The following is an 18,638-nucleotide window of genomic DNA, read 5'->3' on the forward strand; positions in this document are numbered from 1 at the left end:
TCATGAGAACACAGGCAGGTGCTTGAGTCTATAATTCAACGTTATTTCTGCGAGTTTGAAATTGGGGAGAGCTGGCAAGAGATCAACGGCTACATGGCAATGAAGACGGCCCCGTCAGTTGGTTGGCTTTCACGTCAACCTTACGATGCCTGAATCTGCATGATATTTGCAGATAAGAGGATCGATTTGAGAAATAATTCCAAATGGGGAAGGTATTCAGATACGGACTTTTTCCAAGTCCGCTATCCAAAAACTTCCATCGTAGTCGGACTATCTTGAACGAGTATGGATATGGTTTGAAGACTGAGCCGCACAGCTGCGGCCAGGGTGGATCCATTGTCAGCGTCTCACGCATCCACGGATTGGCGGATGGGGCTTGCATCCGGGCATGTGCCATTCTAGTGTCAACATTGGATATCTCGGTCTTGTATCGGACGATACTTAGTAATGAGACAGTCTAAGCCACAGAGTTCCGCTCTCTGAGGCACCAGGGGCCGGTGGTGGCGGAAGTTGGGACCCAAGATACTCCCCGTCTGACTTGAGAGTCCACAGCACAAGCTTAGACGTCACGGCTCTCTCCTTTGGTACCAAGGTTCTAATGGAGAAAGATTATGAGAATCTACGTCCGCTTGTGATCTTACCGTCGATCTCGCGTATTGATTTATCTTGACTCTGTGACCGCAGCAACACGCCCTTGATGGGATGAACAGCATGACATGGCTGCTGAGTGACACTATCAAGCCCAAATCTGGGTTCGTTGCAGATTTTTTACTTTTCATACAGCATCATGACTTTGGTTTCCCATCCATATTTTACCAACTATTGCCGTCCATCTATATTTACAAAATTCGCACATGGCGGTTATGCTAATAAAATCAGAATTGGAGAATGACATGTGAGTTTGGATTATCAAATCCTTGCCACTTTCCCAGATTCAAGCCTTAATCAACCAATAACCCTGGGCAGAAGAGTTTCAGTAAAGTTCCACAACAGGGCTGCATGGTTGCCAACAAAAGCAGAGCCGGTATACCACGTGTTCCTGTGACCCTGAAGCCCTTCGAGTTCCCTGTAGAAGCCATCTGCAATGGCATTAGAAGGCACGGCCAGTTGGAAAGGTGTATGGCTGCTGTAGTCGACGAAGCTGACTTTCCCCTTGCTCGACCCCTCGGCCGTCTTCCGCAGGCGCTTGACTGTGGCCGTGATGTCCTTCTTCACCTTATCTTGTGACAGAGGCTCGGTGCCTCCGTACCAGACAGAGTAGATGCCTTCGACGGCGGTGGGATTGACGTTGTATAGTCCGGGGAGAGGGGGAATGCTGAACGTGGCTTTGCTCGTGGGCCGGACGTTCTGGAAGCTGTAGCCCTTGGGAAGTCCCGTGTCCGCGATGAGATGGCAGTAGAAGGAGCTGCTGGTGAACTGACCGAACAGAGACTCTTCCCTGTCGTCCAAGCCCAACGCACCCAGGTTCGAGACGGTTGGTGGAGCGCTAACGAGCACTTTGGAGACGATGATGAGCTTTGTACCGTTTGGCGTCTTGACCACCAGCTTCGTCTTCTCGCCAACCCCCTCGGCAGGACGCTGTGCCGCGATTACAGTGCTCGACACCAGAGCATCTGAACCCAGCTCCTGTTGAGCCTTGTCAAAGATTTCTTGGTTGTCGCGCCGAGTACTGGTGACGCCACCCTCTACGAGCGTGTTGAGAAATGCCTCGTCGATGGCCTTGAGCATGTAAATGGTCGGTTGCTTGAGGGCATCGCCAGCACCCCAAGAGTTGGACCAAATGATCCAGGCAAGGTCCCCGAGGTCGTGCTTTGCCAAGAACTCTCCAAACGGCAGCAGAAGATCTTCTGGTACCGGGTCGGGCAGATCATAGGAGTCGGTAATGTAGGGGTACTTGGCCAGTTGGGCGGCGTACGCGGCAAAGTCCAGACTGGGCGTGAAGTCGGGGAATGCCTCGCCGGTCTTGAAGTCGGCGTAGATGGGAGCCGCGGGCGAGAGCGAGTATAGCGAGAGGGGGACGTCGAAGCGAGCGAAAAAGTCTCGCACGACGGTGTAGTTGAACCAAGTTTGCACTCCAAAATCGATCTTGGTCCCCGTGGTAGGATCCGTGTACGTGTCGACGTGACCACCCAGCTGAGCCTGCTTCTCGACCACTACAACGCTCTGGCCGAGGTCTGTGAGCCTGATGGCGGCATAGGTACCGCTGTTTCCTCCACCAATGACAGCCACGTCGCGAGTGATGACATCTTTGGCCGCATAGCTGTTGGAGCTGAATTGGTCTGCACATGTGGCAACCGGCAGCACAGCAGACAACCAGAAAATGGACGGGTATCTCATGTTTTTTTGATTGAATGAACGGATAGATGACGAATGAAGTGAGATCGGAGTGTGCAGATGAAACGGGTATCAGGCAGCCTGATGGGGCGGGGGGGGGTTACAATGAGCGAAGATGACACAACTGTTTATACTTACGGTCCCCCTTTAGAACTGGCCGATATCAGCACCTCACCCTCGATATCTTGGATCAGCAGATTCATTGTTACCTTGGCCTTTGTGAGTGGCTTGAGTCCTGGATGCCTCGCGAGAGCAAAAAATAAGAACCCTGTCGAATTCGGGAGCCGGAGAGGAGCATGCATACAAGCGTGTCTGCTGAAGATGAGCGTGGAAAGGCCACTGACTCTGCGGAACGTACAGAGTACGTAAGCTCACGGGGCTGGGTAGTCTGATGGCATATCCCTTATCGTATGCGATGCGGTTCGCTCCGTCAAGGGCGGCGTTGCACATCCTTGTCTAGGGGGAGCGGGAGGGGCTGATCATTACTCTATATCCGCTCGCCGGGCTCGTCGGCTTTTGAGTTACTTTGAATGGATAACGAGCTGCGCCTCTGCGAGAGTAAGGTAGCGATCCTGTGACCGTACCGTGGATTTCCATCCAATCAGCCATCAGAAGCTTGCATCTGCCAGGCGGGGATGAAGGGATGACGGTTCATGTCTTCTCAATTAGGAAACCCACAAGGCCGAGGGCCGATCCGGCCACTTGGACCAGACTCGGCGACGATCCGGACATGGGATACGGACATGGGCTGACGTGGAACCCAGGGCAACTTTTGACTCAAAACCATCTTTTGACTCAAAAGGTCAACTCTGCTGCCTTGGAAAAAAACCAGACCTACACTAGGACTGTGCCCCATTGTGCCACCCGTGCCGCTGGGGCACAGCATATTCCTTGACAGGTGCGAGATGGCGCCATCCCACTTTTATCCCGCTTTTACTCCTCAGTACATCTATCTCCTAAAACAGACTACTAGGGCTGTTGGGGCTTTGCAGCTATAAAGGCCCTTAGAGGCTCTATATGCGTTTAAAAGGCTTGCAGCTAGTGGTTATTCACAGAAGTGACATTGGTCTGATATCATTGGTAGCACCTCACCCCTTATTAGCTGCTACTCCGCTCTTTGCAAAGCTGTCGCCATCTCGCGCCTGAGGGGAGAGCCTCCTCTTCCCAGATCGTATTACGCAAGTTCCAGGAGCCTGTGGAGAAATAGTTGTAATCGCACCTGGAAACGTTCTTGGCCGCATATCGAGGCTCAGCCTCTCTAACCCCACACACAACAGCACAAATGCGACTGGGACCGTACCCAGAGGAAACGAATACTACGACGGCGGCGGTTGTTCCAAAATGTGGTGCCATTCGGGCCTTTCCTTTTTTTTTTTTTTTTTTTTTTTTTGCCACGAGCAACGGGTTCACGCTCAGGATAATCGCTGTCAAAAAGGGTGATCAGCTTGACCTTTGGTCCTGGTCTCTCTAACATGGGGTGGGGGTAAACAGGGCAGTGTGGGGACTGGAACCCCGGGGGAGAGGAGGGCGGGGTCCCGGGGGGCACAGGACATGGGTGGGATGGGGGGGCTTTGGCCAACCAACGCCCAACACAACAGCCCATAGCCCACTTTACCTCCAGGGTAGCCGTTACCCTAATTACACCTAATAACAACATCACCAGCAATATATCACCACTTCCACGAGTAACTATTGCCGCAACCAATACCCCGTCTACGAGCCCCGTGAATGCAACACAAGTTCAATGGCAACCAAGACTCGTCAGCAGCCAGGGCTTGCCTGTGAAGAGTGTCGACGGCGCAAGGCTCGATGTGATCGCGTCCGACCGCAATGTGCTACATGCGCCGAGTCTGGCACGACATGTGTCTTGATTGCAAAACGACCTCCCAGAGGACCCAAGAAGGGACAAATCAAGGCTTTGCGGAATCGTGTTGGTGCGTATTTTAGGAACTCACTTCACTTCACCTTCACCTTGTTGCCGGGTTGATTGGTTCCTTCTTCCTCCAAGACATCTTTTCCCGGCAGTACATGCAAGCAGCAAACAGTTCCAGCTCCATCCGTCTTGATCTGGCAGAAATAACAAGCAACATATTCATGTAGCAGGCTACATTGTGGACTAATACGGGCATGTGGAACAGCTTCGTTAGAGTGGCAGCTCCACAGCCAGCTGGGTAGGATCGAATGCGAGGCAGCAGATCGTGTCTCGGATGCCGCAGCAGCAGCAGCAGCTGGCACTGTTGCAACGCCCGAGTCTCCGAGCAATGTCCAATCGTACGAGACAGATGAAGGCTTCCTCGGAACAGACACATCGTGGGTCCTCTCGGATACCGTATTGACCACGACCGAACCCTTGCTCGATGACCTACCGGAACTCGCACATCTTGCTCCCATGTCACTATCCCCATACTCGGACCTCAACCGTTCGGGTCACGCATCCAACAATCTCTTGATGACGCCAGTGTCGAGTACTGCTACAGCAAGCAGGCTGTATACGCCGAACCCCGCACCAACCACCAAAGAACTGAACATATCCGAACGAATCCGGGCAAATTTGTGAGTTCCGCAGCTGTGTTTCGTCAATGGAACCAGGCCCACAGCTGCGAAGAAGAAGAAAAAAAAGACGCTAACATTGTCGCGTTGACACTTGACACTTGATAGAGACCAGATATACTTCGATCATGTGCACACGATAATGCCCATCATCAATGAGAGGCACTACTTCTCCTGGGCGGGTCAAGACCGTCTCGAGCCGGCGAGAGGGTGTCTCCGATCGGCCATGCACACCATGGCAGCCGCCATGTCTTCTTCCTTCAGCAGCCTCAGCGAGGCACTGTATGCCCAGACGCGACAGTCGCTCAGCGACTTGGATGCCCTAGATACGGCCGCAGTGCAGCTCGAGCATATCCAGGCCGGCCTCTTCGTTGCCCACTACGAATGCCTTCGCGTGTGCGAGCACCGGGCTATGCTCACAGCCGGCCGAACGTTCCGGCTCGTACAAATGTCTCGGTTGTACGACATGGACGCTGCGTTGTGTTTCTCTCCCACGTCTATGCCGGTGCCGGACATGACCTTCTCCGAGGCCGAGGAGAGGCGCCGGACCGTCTGGTTGGCCTTTGCGTTTGATCGATTCCTCAGCACGCGCGATGAGTGGCCGTTGACGCTACACGAAGAGATGGTGAGTTTGTCGCTAAATCGATCTAAAACGATGATGGTTGTCGTCGGTTCATGAGTTCTGACTTTGTCTGTCTTCTTTTTTCCCCTCTCTTTTCAGATGTGCATACGCCTCCCTGCTCCCGAGACAAACTTCCAGAACAATCAACCCATCCAGATGGATTACCTACCAGAGGCTGTGGTCAACAGTGGTGGTGGCAGTGCCTTATCGCCTTTTGCCGAATGCATCGTGCTCGCTGCCCTCTATGGCCGGTGCATGAACCATCGACGCCTCGTCCACGCAGCCGTTGCATCTGGAATCGGCCCCGGCAGCACGTGGAAGCGACTCGAGTGGCTCTCTGCCAATTTGGACCAGCGAATCCAGCGGCTCACCCAAACCTCGCCTGCCGGCGTTGCTTCCCTCGTCGAGCGCGATCCCATGATTACTCTCGTCCATATGCTCACCCACGCCAGAATCATTCACCTTTACCATACAGCCCAGGCGGTACCGTTTAAACTCGGCGATCATTCGTGGCAACTCATGGCTCTCAACTACGAGCAGAAGGCATATCGTTCGGCTAGTCATATAGCTCAACTAGCCGAAGCGGTACCCCGACTGGATTATTTCAAGGTAAGTGATTGTTCACCCTCGTCGACGGAATTGATTCCCGAGATACCACGGGGTTGATATGGGGCAAGTCACTTACCTGTTGGCCATGGTTCCATTATACAGGTCCATCCATTTTCTCCCAACGCACTATCCAGTGCCGCAACATTTTTAATGTCTCGTGTCCGCCTTCCCGGGTTCTCAAGTCCATATCAGGAAACCTGCCACGAGGTAGAGCAGCTTTTCAACGCGTTGCGAAGCCTGAAGGATGCCAACCTCCTAGCTCGAGATCTACTATGCATCCCCGAGGCTGATCGATGGGCCCGGTATGGCCTGGGGGGATGGGGGCGGGAGAAGAATCCAAGTCTTATGAATTACGGAGCCTAGCAGCAAGAAGCATCAGACTTGGAAATGATTTGAAGTATAAAAGAAAGCTATTCTTCTTTTTCAAAAAAGTTTTTGGGGTTAGGATTGTATAGTAGTAGTGACTGGCCTTAGATCAGAAAGAAAATTCTGTCAGTATTTTAGTAGAAGCAAAATTCGTAGTAGACGTTAAGATGAAAAGAGGAGACGGCGCTTCACACTAGATTAGGTGCTGACGACAGTTAGATATAGTCATTTCAACTGTGATGACAAAAATGGATCCACAATTACGAATATGCAATTGCAACCCATATATCTGTACCCGTCACAACATAAACTATGGGAGCGATTTCATTCATTCCCTTGTATCATCCAACACTGTTTTGTTTTCCTTTTTTTCAGTCCGACCATCCGTCAAGTCTGAAAAAGGCAATTGTCCTGAGACCAAAGCTCCCGTCTCAAATGCTACAACCAGCACGTCGGCCACTACTGCGGCCACATCGCCGGTTTTGATTGGTACTCTATGGTCACCGTCCCATTCAACCAGTCTGGCGGTACTGGCGTCGCAGCAATGGTGCAGAAGATCCCTGTGCAACAAGATTCCCGCATCATTCAGGCCGTGCACGTGAACTGTTGGTAGCGCAAGCATGTCCAGGTGGAGATCAGATGAACTCGCGTCCAGGGATAGCAACGGGGCCCGTCCAGCCAGTAGAACGGCAAAGCGTAAATCCGTCAGCCTCGGGCAACCATCTCTGCTGCTGCTGCTGCTGCTGCTTCTGCTCGCATAACGACGTTCCATTTGCTGACGCTGACACCGTAAAAGCAAGCTGCCTGCAACCTTGGCCCCCTGGCTAAACCCTAGCAACCCGACTAATTTCCCGGTAGCCCCCAGCCTGTCATCATCTCGTATAGCGCTCACGAGACAAGCATCAAGGCTACTGATGGCATGCTCGTCCAACGTAACACGCGTTGTCGCGTGCATGGGGAACCAGGAGTGGAACGGGCCCCAATCCGAACCTCCGTATACCGACGTCACGTCGGGGCCGGCGGGGCTCGGGAAGGGCGCGTCTGCGAAGACGAGGCGGAAATGGAATCCCAACTGCCGACGTAGCACGCGACATTGGGCGCTGAAAATCCGGGCATTGGTGCCTCCTCCGTGCAGGCAAAGGATGCGCGGGAAAGTCAAGTCCGATCCGGACGGTGAAGATGAGTCCAGTGCTATGACCGGGGCCAATTATACTAGGCGAGGCAAAAAGAAAAAAAAAAAGGGGGGGGGGGGGTTAATAATATGACAGGACTCTCTGAAGCGCTATAGATAATGCTCATACAATGGGGGAAGTGCAGGATCGGACTTTTTTTTCTTTGGTCCAGTCAAGAACTGCATTAACTACCCGACATCCTCATCCCACTTCCGTCGTAGTGCTTACTCCCACTCATGACCCAAGATACTCCGTCGCCCGATTCGTTATCTCTGATCATGTGATGCTGGGTGGGGCATGAATCCTACGGAGTTTCTTTTATTTCCTCTTTCTCTTCTTGATACGGCACAATAGACCACTTGGATAAGTGAGAATGAGCGTTATGTCCTAAAGGAGTAATTATCGTCTAGATAGCGGAGAGTGGATGGTTCCAAGGACTCTTGGTCTGATACATTGGAGTTCTAATACACCGCATGGTAAATGATTGGACTGTCATTCGCGAATTCAATGCCTATCCCTATTCTTGAACCCCCGCCCCCATAAGACAGATCCCAGCAAGATGTGGATTTTCAAAATCTTGAGTGTGAGCATCCACCTAACCCAACACTCTCACATTTTTTCAACACCAACCTAGCGGATACAAGATCTCGGCAAGTTGTGGATCTTGAGCGTAGAGCATCCCCCAAACCAAACACTCTCACCTTGTTTCAACACCAACCCAGCAGATAAATCTTTTGGTGAGCATTTCATCAACTCGAAAACGGTAAGCTGTTATGGCAGTATGAATTGTGTCATTAGCCCTACCTGAATCATTGGGCTTCTTGAACCATCGAGTCAACTAACACCATCTGTAGCTCCTTTGAACAACACAATGGGTGAGTTGCAATACTCCTCGTGCAGCGATAGGGAGGCCGCAATTCTATTGTTCGGGTCGCAAGTCGAATCTTTCACAAATGAGTCACTTGTGGCTATTCAAAAGACCCTTCAAGACGGCCCATCCCGTCAGTGGATTTTAGACACACTAGATGGGTTGCCTCCTTACTTGGACGCCCTATCCGACAAGGTCCCCGACATCACAGACGCAATCATAACCAGTGGCAAGCGGCTACTGTCGAATCTCGTCGCCGGGCTCAGACATGCTCTGGAAAACGGAACAGATGACTTGGCTCTTGGGTCCGCATCCTTACCTAGCATCCTACTGTCGCCCCTCGTCGTTCTTACCCAGATTGTGCAGTACCGACAGTATCTCACGCTGCTTCAGCAACAACTTGGAAAGGGCGAGGACCCGCAGGCGGCCCTTGTGGCTCAGAAGAAGTCTTCAACGCTGGGCTTCTGCATGGGCTTGTTGGGAGCGTACGCTGTAGCAAGTTCCGGTAATCGAACGGAGCTTGACAAGTACGGCGCGGTCGCGGTGCGTCTGGCCTTGGTTGGCGGAGCCCTGATCGATGCTCAGCAGCAACGCAACCCATCCAAGTCGTATGCGACGGCGTGGATCAACAAGAAACAGAGAAACGACATGCAGCGTGTTGTTGACGGCCTCTATCCTGAAGCGTACATCTCGGTGCTCTACGACGAGGCCCGGGCGACAATCACGACATCGGAGCGCGCGGCGGCCAAGTTGCTGCGGCAGCTCCGCGCAGCAGGCATCACTACGGCCGAAGTTGGCGTTCGAGGCGACATCCACAGCCCCAGACCAGAGTCGCGAGACCACGTGGAAGCCCTGATCGCCTTTTGCAACGAGGACCCGTACCTTCAGTTTCCCGACGCTTCGTCCCTCACCCTGCCGAGCTACACCAACGCGGGCGATGGCGAGCCCATCGCCGCCGAAGCCGGCCTCATGCACGAGATTGCTCTACGGACCGTCTTCTCGAAGCAGTGCGATTGGTACGGCACCTCGGCTGCTGTTGTCAAGGCGGCTCATTTGCATCAAAACAAGACGGATTTGATGGTTTCTTTTGGTCCGGATCGATGCGTGCCCCCAACGTTGCTGCGTCAACTGGGCTCTCGGCTCCTTCATTTCGCAGACGTCGACCTTGACGCGGAGAACTCTGTATCCGAAGATCAGCGAGACCAAAAAGAGCCAGCATCACAGGCGCGCAAAGAAGAAAAGCACAATGGTCGTCAGGAGGATACGGATACGATCCCCCCCTCCACAGGCCCCTACACAGGCGAAGAGACTATCGCCGTAGTTGGAATGTCCATCAAAGTCGCTGGCGCCGACGACGTGGACGAGTTTTCCGCCATGCTTCGAACCGGCACGTCTCAGCACCAGGTCATTCCTCCAGAGCGCATGGTGTTCGACTCCTCACCCTTCCGCGAACAGGACCCGTCACGCACGTGGTACGCCAACCTTATGCGCGACGTCGATGCCTTCGACCACAAGTTCTTCAAGCGCAGCCCTCGAGAGTCGGCCGCCATGGACCCCCAACAGCGCTTGTTGCTGCAGGCCGCCTACCAGGCCGTAGAGCAAGCCGGTTACTTCACCGACGAGATTCGGAACCCTCAAGCGGGAGAGGAAAGGAAAAGGCAGCACGTCGGCGTGTACATTGGGGCCCCCGCGGTAGACTACGAGCACAACGTGGCTGGTCACACGGCCAACGCGTTCACAGCCACGGGCAACCTGCAGAGCTTCCTCGCGGGCCGCGTAGCCCATCAGTTTGGGTGGACAGGGCCGGCCATGACGCTGGATACGGCTTGTTCGTCATCGGCCGTCGCCATCCATACGGCGTGTCGTAATCTGGTGACTGGCGAGTGCAACGCGGCCCTTGCCGGAGGTGTTGCTCTGTTCATCAACCCGCTTTGGTTCCAGAACCTGGCGGCAGCCAACTTCCTCAGCCCCACGGGACAGTGCAAGCCCTTTGACCAGGACGCCGACGGCTTCTGTCGCGCCGAGGGCATCGCCTGCGTCTTCCTCAAGAGGATGACCGACGCCGTTGCCGATGGCAACCCAATCCTGGGCTGCATCGCGAGCTCCGCCGTCTACCAGAACCAGAACTCGACGCCGTTGTTCGTACCCAACTCGCCTTCCCTTTCGCAGCTGTTCAAAGACGTTGTTCGACAGGCCAACGTGAGCCCCAGCGACGTCTCGCTGGTGGAGGCTCACGGCGCAGGAACACCCGTGGGCGACCCGGCCGAGTATGACGCCATCCAGTCGGCGCTCGGCGGGGCTCAAGTTCGATCCAAGCCCATGCCTTTGGGCTTGGCCAAGGGTCACGTTGGCCATACCGAGGGGGCTTCTGGTGTTGTGTCGCTAATCAAGGTCCTGACAATGATGCGAGGGAACTATATCCCGCCACAGGCCAGCTTCACCAAGATGAATCCGCTCATCAGGTCCTCGCCATCAGACAAGATTGAAGTCGTCACCTCTCTTCGGCCGTGGAGTCTGCCCGGCGATGAAGAAGCAAGGAACAAGGTGGCTCTGATTAACAACTACGGTGCTGGAGGATCGAATGCGGCCATGGTGGTGAGCCAGTTGCCCATCCATAATGCGAGCTTTGCGGCACCGAGTATTCGCAACAAGTCGGGTCGACAAGATGCTCGTCTTCCATTCTTCATCTCGGGTTTCGACGCACGAAGCATCAAAGCGTACGCTGCCAAGCTCAACTCCTTCTTACAGTCTGCATCATCCAAGACCGAGTCGAGACTCCCCTTGTCGCTGGCAGACGTGTCGTTTGCCCTCAACCGACACTCGAATCCCAACCTCGGCCAACGCCTCGTCTTCAGCGCACGATCCATAGAGGAGCTGCAAGGCAAACTGTCCGATATCACTTCTTCGCCCTCGGAGCTCGGCATCGAGAAGACCAAGCCTGAGCGTCCCGTCATTCTCTGCTTCGGCGGCCAGGTCTCGACGTTTGTCGGCCTCGACCGCGAGCTATACGACGACGTGGCCATCTTTCGACGCCATCTGGACGAGTGCGACGCGCTAATACAGTCTCTCCCGCTCGGGCTGGATAGCATGTTCCCGGACATCTTTTCGCGCACACCCTTCAAGGACCCGGTGCGACTGCAGATCATGCTCTTCTCCCTGCAATACTCGAGCGCCAAGAGCTGGATAGACTCTGGGCTCTCTGGCAAGGTCGCTGCTACGGTGGGCCACAGCTTCGGCGAGCTCACGGCACTGTGCATCTCGGGAGTTTTGAGCCTGGGGGATGCCATCGAATTGGTCGCCAGCCGAGCTCGATTAGTGCGTGACGCCTGGGGTTCGGACAGCGGAGCCATGATGGCCGTCGAGGCGGATGAGTCTCTCCTGCGGGAGCTCATCGCGCAGTCCGGGAAGCATCTCGAGAACGGCCACCATTCCGCTTCCATCGCCTGCGTCAACGGCCCACGGAGCTTCACTCTCGCGGGCTCTAGCAAGGCCATTGACGCCATCGCCGAGACCCTAGCCAAGGACAGCAAGTTCTCTGCTGTCAGGCACAAGAAGCTCAACGTCACCAACGCCTTTCACTCGCCGCTCGTCGATCCCCTTGTTGGTAAACTAGGGCAAATCGGTAAAGATTTGGCCTTCCAGGAACCGTCCATTCCGTTCGAGTCGGCTACCGAGACCAGATTGTCCGGTCCTCTTACTTCCGACTTCGTTCCAGACCATATGCGGAAGCCCGTTTTCTTCCGTCATGCAATCCAACGCCTGGCCAACGAACATCCGTCGGCCGTCTTCCTGGAAGCAGGTTCCAACTCGACCGTGACCATCATGGCGAGCCGTGCTCTTACGGGACAGACGACTCCGCCTGGCGGCAGCCCGCACGTATTCCAGGCCGTCAACATTTCCAACGGTGGGGGTATGGATGGTTTGACTGATGCCACAGTCTCGCTCCAGAAGCAAGGCGTACGTGTGTCTTTGTGGGCACATCATGCGACGCAGACGAGCGATTATGCCCCTCTACTTCTGCCGCCGTACCAGTTTGAGAAGACGCGCCACTGGTTAGAGCTCAAGTCCACGACCGAGGCAGTAGCAAAGGCAGCAGCGCGACTCGCAGGAACAGTTCGGCCAAGATATCAGGAGGATGAAGTCGATGAAAGACATCTTGGACTGTTCACCTTTGTCGGCTATCGAGACAAGCAAGACAAGACCAGTCGTCCGCGCTTCCGCATCAACACGGGATCCGACAAGTACAAGAAACTGATTTCCGGTCACCTCATTGCGCAGACTGCACCCGTGTGCCCTGGTACTCTCCAGATGGACATGGCCATCGAGGCCCTCTTCAGTGTTCGGCCCGACTGGAAGTCGCGCGGCCTACAACCTGTGCTCCATGACATGGTCAATCACGCTCCGCTCTGCGTGGACCCAACGCGGACGGTCTGGCTGGACTTGGAGTCCGCCAATGCAGAGGAGACGCAATGGGGGTGGAACATCTCGAGCGCCCCTCTCGAAGGCGTCTCTGCAAACAAGGATGCTCAGCTGCACGTCGACGGCCGATTCCACGTGCGCTCATCGAAAGACGAAGCGTTTACTGCCGAGTTTTCACGCTTTGAGCGCCTAGTCAACTACTCTTCATGTGCGGCTTTGTTGGCAACAGCCGGTCGGGATGGAGACGGTGTCGAGGCCGACGTGCTGCAGGGCCGCAACGTCTATCGTGCCTTTTCTGAGTTTGTCGACTACTCCGAGGTGTACCACGGCGTCAAGTCTGTCGTGGGCCGCCCTGACGAGTGCGCTGGTCGTATTCATCGTCACCATTCCGGAGACACTTGGCTCGACGTGCTGTTGGAAGACTGCTTCGGTCAGGTATCCGGTCTATGGGTCAACTGCATGACGGATATCGACTCCGGTGATATGTACATCGCGACAGGGTGCGAGATGTTGATGCGCTCGCCGCGCAAGGTGTTGGACGCCGATCAAACCCAAGATATCTGGCATGTATACGCTCGGAGCACGCGGCGGTCTGACACGGCCTATGTGACCGACGTCTTCGTCTTCAACGCGGCCAGTGGTCAACTCGCCGAGGTACTGCTGGGGATCCAGTATACCAAAGTACCAAAAGCGGCGATGCGCAAGATGCTGTTGAAACTCACCAAAGACACGTCCGTAGTAGTCACCAACAAGGACGACGTCCCGGCGGCTAGCCAGGATGCTGCTGTCGCCGGCCGACTACTACCACAACAGAGCGGGAAGACGTCTTTCGCCAGGATAGAGGGCCACCCGAGTATGAATAAGAAGAAGCAGACAAGGAAACAGAAGCCAAACACTCCCCCCGACATGTCCACGCCCAAGGAACCAAACACCGCTAGGGAGGTCAGGAGGATTATGGCTACCGTCGCAGGCATGCAAGTCGGAGACATCATCTTGGAAACCCAACTGGCTGATGTTGGCATCGACTCCCTGATGGGCATGGAGCTGCGTCGCGAGATTGACCTCGTCTTCAAGGTTGCCATAGACCAAGCGGACCTGCTTCAAGCTACCAGCGTCGGCCAGCTCGTCGACCTCGTTTTCCGCTCGACACGAGGAACTAGCCAAATGGAGGAGGAGGATGGCGATAGGAATCAATCGTCGTCCGATCAAGACAACTGGTCCAGCGCGAACCGAGACGACGCCCCCGCCACTCCTGTATCTCCTCCCGGCACGGGTAGCAGCACCCCTTTGGAGACGAGCAAGACAGCTTTTCGGCGAGTTGATGCCGCCCATGACATTCTCGAATGCTTCGGCGAGGTCAAATTGCAGACAGACAGACAACTCGTGGACCTTTATCTCGACAACATTGACCGCGTCATCATTGCGGCCACGAGCCGACTGACCGCTGCCCTCATCACCGAGGCCTTCGAACAACTCGGCTGTTCTCTCCGCACTATTTCTGCGGGGGCTAATGTCGAGCGCGTGCCATATCTCCCTCAATATGAGCGGTTGATGGGATGGGCGTACAGCTTCCTCGAGACGGACGCGCGATTGGTGGACATGGACACCGCCAGCGGGCGGCTAACGAGGACTGCGGTGGCGGTACCCTCCCACCCGAGCGAAGCCATCCTGGAAGACATTTTGAAGGAACACCCGGACTAGGCGGTGGCTTCAAGGCTCATATACCACGCTGGAAAGCCCTTGGCTCAAGTGCTGTCGGGCGAGACGGACGGAATCCGTATTCTCTTCGGCTCCCCCGAGGGTCGAGATCTTGTTGCGGGACTGTACCGAGACCACCCGTTCAACATTATGCTCGCGGGTCAGATGCGAGACCTCATCCATCGTCTCTCGAAGCGTGTCCAGGGCGACGGGCCCCTAAGGATTCTAGAGATGGGCGCCGGGACCGGAGGCACGACTGTGGTGCTGGCTCCGTTCCTCGCTTCTCTCGATATCCCCGTTGAATACACCTTTACGGACCTTTCACCTTCCATGATGGCTGCCGCACGTCGCAAATTCGGCAAGCAGTATCCCTGGATGAGGTTTGCAGTCCACGACATTGAGAAGCCGCCGGCGATGGACCTGCGGGGCCAGCACATCGTCATCGCCAGCAATGCCGTCCACGCCACACGCGACCTTGTCGTTTCAGCTACCAATGTGCACCAGGCTCTGCGACCCGATGGATTCCTCATGCTGCTCGAGCAGACAGAGTGTATGCCCTTCTCTAACCTGATCTTTGGTCTGCTCGAGGGCTGGTGGCTCTTCGACGATGGTCGGACGCATGCCATCGTCTCTACCGAGCATTGGGAACGTGACTTGCAGGCTTCTGGGTTTGGTCACGTCGACTGGACCGACGGACATCTCCCCGAGAACAACATCCAGCGTGTTATCGTGGCGCTGGCCAGTGGCCCAACCCGCGAACGGTTGCCTATACCGGCTCACCCACCACGAGAGCACCAGGATGCCACGACGAAACTTGCGACACGAGATGTTGCGATTCGAGAGGCCGAGGCGGAGAGATATGTGTCCGAGTACACGGCAGGATGGGAATCAAGATTGCTATCATCCAACGGTTCCGGCGCAGGGCAACAGCGGCCAAAAGCGAACGTCAACGATGCGGTTGTCGCCGTCACGGGTGCTACCGGAAGTCTCGGTTCGCATTTAGTGGCCGCTTTCGCAGAGAACCCCAACGTCAAGACGGTTGTCTGCATCAACAGGCCCAGCAGCTCGGGTGCCGATGCGCGCCAGGAGGATGCCTTGTCGAAACGCGGCATCTCGCTCTCTCCTGACGGCCACTCCAAGCTAAGCGTCTTCGAGACAGATACCTCACGTCCTTTCCTGGGACTGGAACGGTCCGACTACGACTGGCTGGTACGGCACGTCACTCACATCGTGCACAACGCGTGGCCCATGAGCGGCACACGTCCCATCACCGCGTTTGAATCGCAATTCCAAGCAATGCGCAACCTTCTGGACCTGGCACGCGACATAGCTGTTGGCGGCGACAACCATGATAACCAACATGCTGTTGTTGGCTTCCAGCTAGTCACATCCATTGGCGTGGTTGCCAAGGCAGGCATACCGCAAGTGCTAGAGGGTCGGGTTCCCATGGCGTCCGTCTTACCGACGGGATACTGCGAGGGTAAATGGGTCTGCGAGCGCATGCTAGACCAAACGCTGCACCGGTATCCCGCCCTTTTCAGGCCCATGGTCGTTCGTCCTGGACAGATTGCCGGTTCCACCAAGAGCGGCTTCTGGAACCCCGTCGAACACTTTGCCTTTATCGTCAAATCGGCCCAGTCACTCGGTGCTTGGCCAGACTTGAACGGTAGAATGCAGTGGGTGCCCGTCGATCAGTCCGCGGCCGCGATGGCGGAGTTGCTGTACGTTGGCAGCGAGACTGCTGCTCCGGAGCCTTATTCTCCCGTCTATCACATCGACAACCCCGTCGGCCAATCGTGGAAAGACATGTCGCCAGTGCTCGCTGATGCACTCGGTGTGCCGCCAGAGGGTATCGTGCCGTTCCGCGACTGGCTTCGACGAGTCTCTCGCTCGCCACTATCCGAAAGGGAAAACCCAGCGGCTCGGATCATCGACTTTCTAGACCGCAACTTTAAGCGCATGTCGTGTGGTGGGCTCATTCTCGATACTACTAAGGCACAGGAGCATTCTAAGACCATGGCTGGATTAGGGCCTGTTAGTTCTAAGGTGGCGAGGGGTTATATTAGAGCATAGAAGGATATAGGGTTTCTAGCTGTTTAAGGCTCTCTAGACCTTAATTAACCTAAAGTAGGGCGTAATTAAAAACATATATAACTTTTAGATTACTAGTTAAAGAATGCAACTTAGATAAGATAAAAACTCTAAAACTGGATATATACTACGCTAGGCCTTTTTAAGATAGATTTTCTAAACCCTAAGTTTACTAGAACAGGGTGATATAGTCTATAACATCATATAGATAAAGAGACACAGGGACCCACTAGGTTTTTCAATTTTTAGATCTGTTTATATATAATAAATAGAGATGGTCTAGCTAGCGGCAGTAGATATTGTCATCTGCAGGCGGCAACTTTAATTCTATAGTATCTTTGCTTTTAAAATCACTCTTTTAAACCCTTTCTGCTTAATTGTAATCTAATTCGTCTTATTTAAACTGTTTAAATCTAAGAATTTAAGCCTCTATCTTTTAATGTATTAAACACTACTAGATGCATGTATTGAAGTATTACTTACTTTTGCTTCCTACTCTACTAAACAACTGAAATAGCGCTGCGCGTTGATATACGGTTTAGTATGTAATGTTGTTTAAGTAGGTGCTACTTTTACGTATATAGCCTATTCTATTACCTTTATATAAAATTAAAGCTATACTGTATTTATTTTATACTTAAATAAATTAATATTTTTCTATCTTTAAAGAGTTTATAATTCCCTTTTTATATTTGTTAACTATAAGGATTTATACTATTAGTAAATTAGGATTTATTATTTATTTATATTATAAGCTTAATAAAACTATTTTTTTATATAAGCCTACTAATTTATACTTTTTATTATAAAAGAAGATAACAACTTTTTTTATAAATTAATATATAAGATATTATATCTATAATATATAAGACTATTTTTATACTTAGTTAATACTTATACTAAACTCCTAAATTTATTCTTTATAAAAAAGTTAAACACTACCTTATTTAACTACTTTACTAACTTTGTTATTTTTATTATTTTTATTATTAAATTATTTAGTGGTAGTTAATATTCTAGCCCCCTATAAGCGGTCTAGTATAGTTCACCCTCTACGGAAGCAAACTATAGTACGTATTACCCTATAATATAGCATTACTAGCCTATACTAAATCTTAATAGTTTAATTCAGTTGAAAACAGTCGATAGTATAGAACAGCCGCCGGTTTAGACCTTACTTCAACCATTGCCAACAAGAGCCTCAGACGCCACCTAGTAATAGCTTTATTAAACCTACCACCAAGGTCGTTAAACCTTGTAGCGTAAGTTATACGGAGAGTGCTTTTATCTAAGGTAATCTAAAACCTTAAGGAAAAGCTTGATGTAAACAAGTATATACAAGAGCCTGATTCCTATAGGCCTGCCTGCCAACCCGTTCTTTATCATCTAAAAAACCAACAATCTTATTCTTTACGATGTCATTAAGAAGCACTCCCTCTAACCCGTAAGGTCTACTGCAGCCTAAGGATTACTACGCCCCGCATGCCGCCTGTAGAGATCCGCTATAAACAGGCGTAATTGCCGAACATCTCAGCCTTTAGGCTGTCAACAAGGAGACTTTATTTCTTAAGCTTTTAAATAATCTAAAGCTTAGCATAGCTATCTTCAGCCTTAAACTCCTAGCTAAAGATAACGATAGGAAAACAAAGAAGATAATTACAGCCTGTATTTCCAAGCTTATAGATATACGTAATAATCTTAATAGCTTTAATAAAGCTAGTGTCTTTAAGTACTTTAAGGACGTTATAGACGCTGCCGCCTAGGCTATTAAGGGGATAGATGCTATAAAGTTAGTTCTCTTATAAGGGTAGGTTGCGTTAAATCGTGCTGTAACACATCGAGGTCTTTTACTAACTAGGAGAGAATTACAGTAATAGAATCAGATTAGCAGGAGGTTTATTCTATAACA

At 52.8% G+C, this 18,638-nt stretch overlaps 3 protein-coding genes across 3 annotated transcripts; 2 read left to right on the top strand and 1 right to left on the bottom strand.

Moving 5' to 3' along the window:
* Positions 1–945: 945 nt before the first annotated feature.
* On the bottom strand, positions 946–2,337 carry EsH8_XI_000128 (uncharacterized protein; the record flags this gene model as incomplete). Its single annotated transcript, XM_083274036.1, has 1 exon — positions 946–2,337. One exon carries the CDS (start codon positions 2,335–2,337, stop codon positions 946–948), a length of 1,392 nt encoding a protein of 463 aa, XP_083120372.1.
* Positions 2,338–4,723: 2,386 nt separating this feature from the next.
* EsH8_XI_000129 (fungal specific transcription factor domain-containing protein) lies at positions 4,724–6,478 on the top strand (the record flags this gene model as incomplete). Its single annotated transcript, XM_083274037.1, has 4 exons — positions 4,724–4,887; positions 4,993–5,509; positions 5,606–6,115; positions 6,218–6,478. 4 exons carry the CDS (start codon positions 4,724–4,726, stop codon positions 6,476–6,478), a joined length of 1,452 nt encoding a protein of 483 aa, XP_083120373.1.
* Positions 6,479–8,524: 2,046 nt separating this feature from the next.
* On the top strand, positions 8,525–16,711 carry EsH8_XI_000130 (uncharacterized protein; the record flags this gene model as incomplete). The annotated part of the gene is made up of 2 exons (XM_083274038.1): positions 8,525–14,581; positions 14,642–16,711. The coding sequence occupies 2 exons, from the start codon at positions 8,525–8,527 to the stop codon at positions 16,709–16,711; spliced, it is 8,127 nt and encodes a 2,708-aa protein (XP_083120374.1).
* Positions 16,712–18,638: the final 1,927 nt, after the last annotated feature.

Source organism: Colletotrichum jinshuiense, chromosome 11, assembly GCF_051148585.1.
Source record: "Colletotrichum jinshuiense chromosome 11, complete sequence".
Classification (NCBI taxonomy): Eukaryota; Fungi; Ascomycota; class Sordariomycetes; order Glomerellales; family Glomerellaceae; genus Colletotrichum; species Colletotrichum jinshuiense.